General features: G+C 40.0%; 1 protein-coding gene across 4 annotated transcripts in view; it reads left to right on the forward strand.

Annotated features, from left to right (window-relative positions):
* HNMT (histamine N-methyltransferase) overlaps positions 1-6933 on the forward strand; it is a 31095-nt gene extending 24162 nt beyond the window's left edge. For all 4 annotated transcript variants that reach the window (XM_070731444.1, XM_070731439.1, XM_070731433.1 and 1 more), the window contains 2 exons: positions 29-122; positions 5001-6933. In XM_070731444.1, the coding sequence (XP_070587545.1) occupies positions 29-122; positions 5001-5356 (450 nt within the window). In that variant the 3' untranslated portion in view covers positions 5357-6933. The remainder of the gene's footprint in view (positions 1-28; positions 123-5000) is intronic.
* The last annotated feature ends 4722 nt before the right edge of the window (positions 6934-11655 follow it).

The raw sequence follows: 11655 nt of genomic DNA on the forward strand, positions 1-11655 counted from the left end.
CCTCGAAACTATTTTTCTCATTTTTTAGATGCTGTATTACGTAAAAGACATGCCAGCTACCATTAGATTCTTTCACAGCCTCTTGGAACCTGGGGCCAAACTCCTCATTATTCTTGTTTCAGGTAGGTTCAAAACTGAATCCTAAAACATCTGATTTGGGTATTTGTAGTATTTTATTATTTATGTACCACATACCTGTGTTCTGGTCCAAGCGTAGGAATGCTTTTCTCAGTCAGAGAAAAAATGGGTAAATTTACTCTCACCTAATTTTGAATATTTTTAGTTAGAGACTTTTTAAAAACCTCAACACATTTTTCTGTCCCAAGTCTGGCACTCTTATTCCATTTTGAATCTTATTCTATTTCTTCTCCAGCATACTTAACTTACTTAACAAGGAATGTAACAGGCAAGTATGCAGAAACTCTAAGTCAGGGATGTCCAACCTTGACAACTTTAAGACCTGTGGACTTCAATTCCCAGAATCCCATAGACAGCACGGACACCCCTGCTCTAAGCTAACTGAATCTAGGGCACCTATCAAAACATTTTTATGGGGGCATCCATTGGAACTGAGATACATCCATGTGCAATTTATTTTTTGCCAGCCGTTCCTCTTGGCTGAAAGATAACAAAAGAAAGAAGACAACCAAAGACAATCAGTTAAGAAAGAAGATGTGGAATTCCATCATTCAGAGTGAATAGTGTGAGGTACAACAGAGTTAGATAAACATCAAAAGAGGTGAACAAGCAGAGGAACAGAAGAAGCCTTTGCTAAAATAAACTTCCCTGAACATAGTCAGTAAAACAACCTTTCGCACATTGGTACCAAATGTTATCAAAAGCTCTCTGGTGCTACTCATACCTCTTCTTTACAGTGCAGCCTGCCTGAGGAGCAATGATGAGATTCAGCCAGTTTGGGGCATTTCTGGTGAAATGGTAGTTAAATTGCTGACTAAACCCTCCCCTTCCCACCCCTTCCAGGAGTCCCCATGCATCCCATCTTGACTCCCAGGAGGCTACAGAGAGGCCTACTAGAAACATAGAAACATAGAAGTCTGACGGCAGAAAAAGACCTCATGATCCATCTAGTCTGCCCTTATACTATTTTCTGTATTTTATCTTAGGATGGATATATGTTTATCCCAGGCATGTTTAAATTCAGTTACTGTGGATTTATCTACCACGTCTGCTGGAAGTTTGTTCCAAGCATCTACTACTCTTTCAGTAAAATAATATTTTCTCATGTTGCTTTTGAGCTTTCCCCCAACTAACTTAAGATTGTGTCCCCTTGTTCTTGTGTTCACTTTACTAGGCCCAAAACAGGGCATGGGGGTGCAGTGTGATCCACACATGGCCCATTTTCGCTCCCAGAGCTTGCAGGGAGGCCTAATAGACCCAAAATGGGGTGCAGGGAGATGCAGTGCTGCCCTTCCCATGGTCTGTATCTGCTGCCAGGAGGACTACTCATCCCAAAATGGGGTATAGCACACCCCCGAGGCCCATTTTCACTCACAGGAGGCTGCAGGGAGGTCTACTAGGCCCAAAACAGGGCATGGGGGTGCAGTGTGATTCCCACAGGGCCCATTTTTGCTTCCAGGTGGTGCAGAAGGTTGGGTGCTGTCCTGTCCCACCCTACGATTACTCCCACTATGGCCATACATACCCAGCCAGTCATTAGGAGAGAACTGTTTTTAAATTATTTGAATCCCATCACTGTTGAAGAGGGATTCCCAGTGAATTGTGCTCAGTGTGCTCTGTGCTTCCTCATCTAATAAAAAAGCATATCATTTGAAATGGAGAGTAGGAATTTAATAAGAAACATGTGGGACATTAGATCTGCCCATATTTCAGTGGTCGGTGAAACCGTGCCAGCTATGAAGAAAGATATAGGGTTGTTTTTAAAGATAATATCCTCCTCGCACACCCAGTTTGCCACAAAGTCTTAAAAAACACCAGTCTGGCACCATATGTTCCATCTACAGGGAGTGATTATAATAATGTGCCAGTCAGGTAGTGTATAATTGCTCCGTTTCAAAAATGGCATTGAGTCACAGTACACCGACACCAGCGCATTCCTTGCAATTAGTGCTCGGCATTCATTTCCCACCACTGGGGGAGGGAGAGACAGGGAAAGAATAAATAACACAAATTTGTTGTGCGGCATCCATTTAAAGCTGACAGTGTTTATGTTTCTGAAAGAAACTCTTTCAAGACTGACTGTTTTCCTCAAAAAAAGAGAAAAAAACAAGGGGAAAAAAAGGCAGACAAGTAGCTTTATTAACATGGGGGATTTGCAGTCATACTTCTCAGCAGGCCCTCATTAGTCCTGAATTTATTGCTTTCCTATCCAAAGGGGCCAGGAGCTTTGGCTTTTTATAAATGATTCACATCAGAAATGCTGAATCATGACACCAAGGGTACCAAATAAATGAATTAGCCTGGTGCCCCTTCCTACTGTTCCTGCTAATATATTTTTCTCTCTCTTTTTCTCTCTCTCTCCTTCTCTCTCTCGCTCTCTGTGGTAATATCTGTACAGCTAACATGCCACCAATTTTAAAATAAAAATAGCTCCTTTTTCACTGCAAGGGTTGCCAGACGGGTGACCTAAGATTGCCAAACATTTTGAATAATTTGGGATATCTTTATACTAGAATTCCATTATTCTAATGGAGGCCTCCCATCCTGTCATCTTGTCATTCTATACAACTTTATGGAAGGTACATTAAAGCCGCATGCAGCCCTGCCATATTTTAGGTCTACTGTAAATCTGTGCATGTGCAGACCATTTTTTATGATGTCCAGGTGAGTGAGCGGAGTCTCCCACCACCACTACCAGTTCACCCGAACCATTAAGAACCGGTAGCAACCTAACACTGGTACAATCATGTGATTTGGGGGCTGGGAGGGGAAACATTGGAATTTTGAATCTGGATTGTTTGTATTCTCAGGAAGGTCCACTGTAACTTCAAATAGTCACTAACGAACTGGTTGTAAATTGAGGACTATCTGTATTTGCTATAGGTAGAAATAAGAACGCAGCTTTAAAGTCCAGAATATTTTCAATAACGCAGACACACATGCACACACACACATTTCCACATGTCCTTGTTGTTCTACCAGACACATAAATAGCCATCGTTGTAAGAGATTAATTTCCCATCCTTCAGAAATGATATATTTTGATACTAAATGATGAGATACCTAAGAAAAGGCTATTGTTATTTACATTATCACTTATCTCAAAATCTTTCCCTCAATGTCTAACGTCTGATTGAAGATTCAAAGGATGACTTTAAACCTGAATAAATGTAAACTAAAGTCATTTATCTTTGGAAAGTTGAAAGAGAGAGAGAAAGAGACGAGAGAAGAAAGAGGAAAAAGAAAACACTCAAATCCTTCTCTCTCTTCCAATAAAAGTGTTTTATTTTAAATGTACAGTTACATGTGGTGATCGTAGCTTTCCACTGCTAGAATGATTTCACTAGCCCCTTGAGCAATTGCTTCCAAAGTGGCTCTTCAGCCCAGCTTTAAACCTGCTCTTCTAGACAATTTGGAGAGTTCTCAACCAATTTCTGAATTATTTGTATGGTGTGGTGAGAAGTCAATTATGAGATCAGCTCTGGCCTCAGTGATGTTCCCATTCATGGCTGGAAATGATCTTCAGCTTCTAAATTGTGTACAAAAATGCTGCAGCACTGAGAGAGATTAAAAAGAATAAGAGCTCTTCTTGAAAATATATAACCACCCTAGTTCCAAAATATGTAATATCACTAGTGATGGGCAAACCCAACGGTGTTTGGGTTCTGCAAGTTCGGACGAACTTTACGCAAAATTTGGACGAACCCAAACCCGAACTTGAACTGGAATGGGGAATCCCTCCCACAAAGGGATTCTGGGGGCGGAGCTTTGACATCACTGGCAGGTTGCTAAGGACGCCAAGGTGATCGCTTCCTGGATTCCATGGAATCCAGGAAGTGATCACCTTGGCATCCTTAGCAACCTGACGGTGACATCAAAGCTCCGAACTCTGAACACGACCCCGAACTTTGCCCAAAGTTTGAAAAAATTTCAACTTTGTGTTCAGCATACTGAACACTGCAAAATTCGGTACGGAACCGAATTGTGCGGGTTCAGTTCGCCCATCACTAAATATCACCCCTATTCACTACAGATAATGCTCATAAAGATGGTGTATCTAATCGGTTTGCATGTTAAACCAACTTGGACCTAGATTTTGAATATTTGTGACCTGAAAAGGTATCAAAAACAGGCAATGGTAACATTCTTATTTGAGACCATTTATGGTGTCAGCCTGGCACATTTGCTTTTCTTGATATCTAAGTTTTTTTCTTATTATTCTGCCCCATATTTTTGCCTCATGTTAAATCATGAATTGATTTTCCTCAGATTTCTCCCCAAAATTGATTTCTTTTTCCAGCTAAGAATTAAGATACCTGCTTGATCCAATACAATTCACTACCTTCTCGGTTTTTCTCTCTTCTGTGGGATTATAATCACTGTTAAATGTCTCCAAAGAGCATAGCCACTGAACAAGGTTGCCAGCAATGCAAATACATCTGAAGGGAACAATATGGGGAAAATGAACCTAAATTGAATTTGATGGAATAAAATTTCATTGTTTTGGTTTTTAGACTTATTTGAAGCCTTGGATTTAAAATGTGGGAAATCCATTCATTGCAAATTCTATAACCCAGACAAACAAACAGTAAACAACAGCTTAATTAAGGAACCACCAACATTATTTCCATTGATACTGACAGGGCTCCTAGTATACAAACGGAGAACAAACCCTCACTTTTTGCTAGAACTGATGATGTTACCTGGTTATGTAATGAAATATCTGCAAGAAAACAGCCAAGCTCAGGGAACACCAAGGACCCCACAGTTCAACCCTGAATGATAGATATTATCTTCTATTGGAACATGTATAACACAAAGGATTTGTCACTTACATGTTTGTGATATTGTTTATTTGACAGGACGCAGTGGCTGGGCCAAATTGTGGAAGAAATATGGTCCTCGTTTACCTCCAAATGATCTGTGTTTATATATTTCTTCTGCTGATGTTGTAGAGATGCTTGATGATTCTGGACTGAAGTATCAGACTTATGAGCTTCCATCAGACATGGACATTACAGATTGCTTTACTGAAGGGAGCAAGACTGGGGAACTTTTGCTTGATTTTTTGACAGAAACCTATAATTTCAGTAAAACTGCCCCTCTTGATCTAAAAAATGAACTCATCAAAGATCTTAAAAAGCCTGAATATAGTGAAAGGAGAGGTGACAAGTATTTTTTTAATAACACCCTGAGCGCAATAATGATTGAACGTTAAAATGGAGAGACTTATTTACAAACATAACATCATTATGAGGTTTTTTAATATTTTAATAACTGGGGTGTATGTGAAACCTGAGTCAAATACAGAGAGAAACACCCAAGTGGGATATACTATTTTGTGCCTCAAGTTATCATTGTTAAGAGTATCAATATCAGTATGTATTTGCAGTGTTGCTTACTAATAATTTAAAACTTACTTTATTAGGATGTCTATCATTATTCCTATGTGAAGATCCTATGTTGAGATGAATTAGATCTTCATAAGACAGAAGTTTATATTTAACTGTTTAATGAAGAAAGTGTGGTTGACAATCAATTTGCACTTACGATTTGTTGCAGTGCCCTGCAATTGCATAATAACCATATGTAAACATCATTTGTAACCTCCATGTAATCACCATTTGTAACATTTCCTGCCAGCTTCCCCAGAAAGTCAACGGAGAAGCCTGCAACGAAGGTTGCAGATTGCTGGGGTAAGACTACCCCCTATATATATATTGCTAACTTAGATGTTTACAAAAGTTATGCACATGTTACCATAGTAGAGAATATACAGTATACAGTATATGGTATATGTATACTTTATTTATTCAACTTCTATGCCGCCCAAGTCTTGTTCTCTGAACTTGCTTCTAGTTCTTGTAGATATTTCATGACCAGTTTGGGAAACATTATCAGTGCATTGAGGAAGTGGAGTTTTCTGGCTGTTTCTATGTGGTAGTTTGTCTTATCAGTCTTGTTTGGGAGATTGCTTCTCCTTTGATTGCTTTTTTGGTGAAATATTGCTTCTTCTTAGATTGTTCTTGTTTATCTGATTGCTGGTTGCTGCTTGTCTGGTTGCTGGTCAATAGGTGTCTGATGAGGAAGGAAGTGTTTGCTTCTTTCCTTGACTTTTTATCACTTCTTTTCTTGAATGGTTTGTGGTTGGAGCTTATCTCAATGTGTCTGTTAATGGCTGATTCACAGAGTGTAAAGCATCTAGGAATTTTCTTGCATTTTTGGTATAAGATATCTAGTCTCCCAATTGAAAATATGGTTAAAATTATCGGTGTGTTGTGAAATTAAGGAGTTTTCTGTTGACTATCAGTTGATGTTCATGAATATGTTCTCTTTTCATGAGCTATTGTTCTTGTTTTACGACTTGTTACATTGTGATTAGGTCATTGACAGGTTTTTCTGATTTGGTTGCCTAGTTTCTGTATAGGGTTTGTATTTATGAGATTGTAAGTTTTCCTTGTCAATCTGCATCTCTTTTACTTTTTGGATATAGTGTGGTTTTTTTCCTTATGAAAACTGTGATTGGGCTGTTGGGAGGGGGTCTACAACTTTGTGACTCATACCCCTGGCTTCTCCTCCAGGGTTTCAACTCTGTGTTATTATACACCAGTTCTTCTCCTTGGCTGGCCCTCCCCCATCCTTTTGCCCCAGTAAGATTGCTCCTACTGCTGCTATCGGTGTGATGCACATGTAGCTTCAGGTGTTATGCATGCACACATGTGCATCCCAGTGAGTTTTTGCTTCTGCGCATGCACAGGAAGCAAAATCTCATGAAGGGATGCTTGTGTGTCATATTTTGCAGATTTTTTTTTGCTTCAGCACATGCGCAGAAGCAAAAAAATACCAAAATCTCACATGTGCACATGTCCTCTTGCAAGATTTTGCTTCCTGTGCATGCACAGAAACTAAAACAAGCTGGAACATATGCACACACATGCAAGATATTCAAAGCTGGGGGAGCCTATTCACAAAAGGGGGGAAAATCATCAAAATCTCTCACGGGCGCATGTCCCCTTATGAGATTTTGCTTCCTGCTCAAGCGTAGAAGCAAAAACTCACGGGGACGTGCACTTGCACACACAAGACACCTGAAGTTGCGTGCACAGCTCAGCTTTTGCTACCAGTGCAGCATCCTTTGCCATTCCAGTAGGAACCCTGATTCCCTCTCTCCTTAGGCTAGGATACCTACCCCAGAGTCTTCGGAGAGGGGCGGCATACAAATCCAAATAATAAATAAATAAATAAATAAATAAATACTCCTTTGGATGAAGCTCAGTTATTTAATCCCCAGCCCCATTCCTGCTCTTGTACCCCTCCCCTTCCTTCTCCTAACAAGCGCAGCACTTCCCCCAAAGCAGCACCTCTCTCAAAAGCCGCCGAGCCCCTGCATCAACTGGCTGGTTGCAAACTGTCCCGGGCACCCAAATGCCCAATGCAGACTGTTCTTCCACGAATGAGCCATGGTACAGGGACTGGGACAGAGGGGCCTTGGCCCATGTGCTGGGGCAAAAGGATAGGGTAGGGCCAACCGATGAGAAAAGCTAATGCAGTGATGGCAAACCTATGGCACAAATGCCACAGGTGGCACACAGAGCCATATCTGCTGGCACACAAGCCATTGCCCTAGCTCAGCTCCAATGTGCACTTGTGTGCCAGCCACTGATTTTTGGCTCACACAGATGCTCTGGGAGGATGGTTTTAGCTTCCAGGGAGCCTCTGGTGGAAGGGGGAGAGCATTTTTACCCTTCCCCCAGCTCCAGGGAAGCCTTTGGAGCCTGGGGAGGGCAAAACACGAGCCTACTGGGCCCGCCAGAAGTTGGGAAACAGTCCATTTCTTTCTTTTTTTAAAAAAATATTTTTTATTTACATATATACAATGAGACAATAACGACAAACAATACATTTACAGAAAAAATGAAAAAACAAGCAAGAGATATGTTCTTCTCTCTTCCTGTAGTAGGGACTGTTGACGACGTCCTCTCTTTTAAAAAAATTCTTGGCGGTTGTATACAGTATTGTTATAATTGAGTTCTTATGTTATAAATTCTTATCAAATAAACAAAACTAAAATTGTGTTAATTGTTTAAGAAAATTTGTTATTTAAATTATTTCTTTATCTCGCAGCACTTAAAGAGATGTTCTTTTATTTAACCAGATGTAAAATTCTTCCCATATTTGGTAGTATTTTATTTTTTCTTTTTCTTTTAGTTCCATTGTTAATTTATTTGCTTCAGCACAATCTAACATTTTTTAAATTAAATTCCGTTCTTTTGGCATATTTTCATTTTTCCAAAATTGTGCTATAGCTATTCTTGTTGATGTTATTAAATGTTCTATCAATTAGTAATGTTCCTTATTCATTTCTGACCTTCAGAGGGCTTCTGGGGAGCTGTTTTTGTCCTCCCCAGGCATTGAATTATGAGTGTGGGCACTTGTGCATCAGTGATAGCACCCACCCACACTCTTTCGGCACCCGAGGAAAAAAAGGTTTGCCATCACTGAGCTAGTGGATAATAACGTGGAGGTGAAACCATGCAGGAGAAGCAGGCTCAGCCAAGGGTACAAGCCGAAAAGTCCCATTCCAGTCAGGAGGACAATGTTGGTTTGGCAATTTTCTAGTGTTTTTAGGACTGCTTTTTTCTGCCTTGAAGTTATTCTGTTTCCTTAAATGTTTGGTCAAAGGAATCATTCCTTCCTACTATGAAGGATGTTTTTTTCTGCGGTAGATAAGAATGCCTAACCTCCCATTCAGGCTCAGATTCATTTTGGGACATGGGAAACTTGTGATCTGAAATCACGAGGCTATCCAGTGCAGCAGTCAAAATTAGTTTCAAGGGATACATACATTTGTAAAATCGTCAGGGGAAGGTTTATACTTTTGAAAGCCTTCCTGTAGAGACAGTTGTGTCCTAGAAGGCAGGCAACGTTCTTCAGTTATTTGGAGGCTTTGGCAAAATGGATTAGTTCACAAGGGGAGGGGGTTGTTCCTCTTTCAGAAAGGAAAATATTGACTGTATGCCAATTTGCATTCTCTGCCATTCATTGATAGGTGATGCGTCCTAAGTGGCTGACATTTTCTATCTTGGAAATTCCCAAGCAAGGGAGGTGGGGAGCAAAGTATTTGTTTAGCCACACAATAAGCATTCCTTCGACAAGTCATTTACAGTCTTGAGGAGAGGCTGATTTCTCCTTTTTTACTCGGGCTTAAAAACAAACCCTTATGACTGATTTCCCACCTTTAATGTTTCACTATTGTTGTGGGTGCAAAAGAATGTGGACAAACACAAAGCATAAAGCACACAGAGAAAGAATTAATAATTCTGCTTCCATTTAAATTCCATTGGCCGCTTCCATTGTTCTCTTTCATTCCACATTTCTCTCATTAATAGCAATCAGAAAGCATAGTGCTGCCAGTTCCATTGGTGAGGGAGCATTGGATAATAGTGTATGCCTCATCATTCCCTTAAGCACAAAATACACAGATCTTTATATTTTTATGCAACTCTTGAATCCCACGAATCCCAGCGACCAGTTAGGTCCCACAGAGTTGGCCTTCTTCGGGTCCCGTCGACTAAACAATGTCGTCTGGTGGGCCCCAGGGGAAGAGCCTTCTTTGTGGCAGCCCGACCCTCTGGAACCAGCTCCCCCCGGAGATTAGGATTGCGCCCACCCTCCTTGCCTTTTGTAAACTCCTTAAAACCCACCTCTGCCATCAGGCATGGGGGAATTGAGATGTCTCACCCTGGCCTTTATATTTTATGTATGGTATATTTGTGTATATGTCTTGTTTTTAAATAAGGGGTTTTTAGATATTTTTAAATATTAGATCTGTTATTAGATTTGTTGTTGTACATTGTTTTTATTGTTGCTGTGAGCTGCCCCGAGTCTACGGAGAGGGGTGGCATACAAATCTAAATAATAATAATAATAATAATAATAATAATAATAATAATAACAACAACAACAACAACAATAATAATAATAATAATAATAATAATAATAATAATAATAATAATAGTGTTTTTAATAGGAAAGTGAACACAAGAACAAGGGGGCACAATCTGAGGTTAGTTGGGGGAAAGATCAGAAGCAACGTGAGAAAATATTATTTTACTGAAAGAGTAGTAGATGCTTGGAACAAACTTCCAGCAGACGTGGTTGGTAAATCCACAGTAACTGAATTTAAACATGCCTGGGATAAACATATATCCATCCCAAGATAAAATACAGGAAATAGTATAAGGGCAGACTATATGGACCATGAGGTTTTTTTCTGCTCTCAATCTTCCATGTTTCTTTGTAAAATAAGATAGAACTGTCCTCCTTGCCATTAGTAAAGTGCAGTAAAATGATATTATTGGAATGCGGGTGTTCTTAATTATAGTTCATAGCTTACATAATCTAGTTAGAAACCTTCGTGGGATGAAACTTCAATGCAGACCTTGAAGTGTGTGTAAGGAGGTGCTTCTCAATGGGCAATAGGGCCCTGGAGTCTGTCTTTGTCTTACTATATTCTTCAATATTCATGTTTATTCTTTGATTGCTGTCTGAAATTCAATTTTTTCCCCTACTGGTTCTGTGGTTCTGTGGGCTTGACTTGGTGGGCGTGGCAGGGGAAGGATACTGCAAAATCCCCATTCCCTCCCCACTCCTGGGGAAAGGATATTGCAAAATCTCCATTCCTACCTCTGCCAGCCAGAGGTGGTATTTGCCGTTTCTCCGACCTACTCAAAATTTCCATTACCGGTTCTTCAAACTACACAAAATTTCTACTCCCGATTCTCCAGAACTTATCAGAACCTACTGAATTTCACCCCGGCTGTCTAATGTTACACTATCGTTATTTTCTTCTTTTGCCTTGTAATAAAACCTTAACTGAATAGTTATTGCTTCTGAATGGAAATTAGATATCTACAAGTTGTTGAATTCCTGGCAGCCGCAGCATGCATGGCCAATGCTAAGAGATTCTTGGAGTTATAGTTTGGCAGCCTTTGAAGAGCTGGCTATAAAATAATCCATCCACCCCCTTTGAAGCTGTGTGTAGGAGATGACCAGGCTGAGCCCAACGTTGGAGTCATCAGTTTGGAGTCACTACAGTCCCACTAGACATCTAAGTCTAGCCCCCTGTGAATTTCATTGACTCTTATCAACTCCCAATTTGCCTTTACCATTAGTAGTTTAGATTCTTGGGTATAGGTAGAAATAAACTCGTTGCACCTTTGAACTCTCTCTTGCCCCTGGTTTATTGCATCTGACATGTGTGCGCCATTGTAGAAAGCTCTCTTGTTAGGAAGCTTTTTCTAACATCTAGATGAAGTCTGTAGTTTTGCAAGTTTTTGTCTCCTAAAATGCAACTCATCTTCTCCATTCCAGATTTCTGATATGGTAGAGTGGTACTTTATCTCTCTTTTAATTTGCGTACCCTGGCTTGCAGATATTTCAACTATTAATAGGACTTCATCAGCTTTCTCAACATAATGGTTTTGTTCTCTTGGTTCAGCTCCAGTTTGTCAATAT

Source organism: Erythrolamprus reginae, chromosome 1 (assembly GCF_031021105.1).
Source record: "Erythrolamprus reginae isolate rEryReg1 chromosome 1, rEryReg1.hap1, whole genome shotgun sequence".
In the NCBI taxonomy this organism is placed as follows: Eukaryota; Metazoa; Chordata; class Lepidosauria; order Squamata; family Dipsadidae; genus Erythrolamprus; species Erythrolamprus reginae.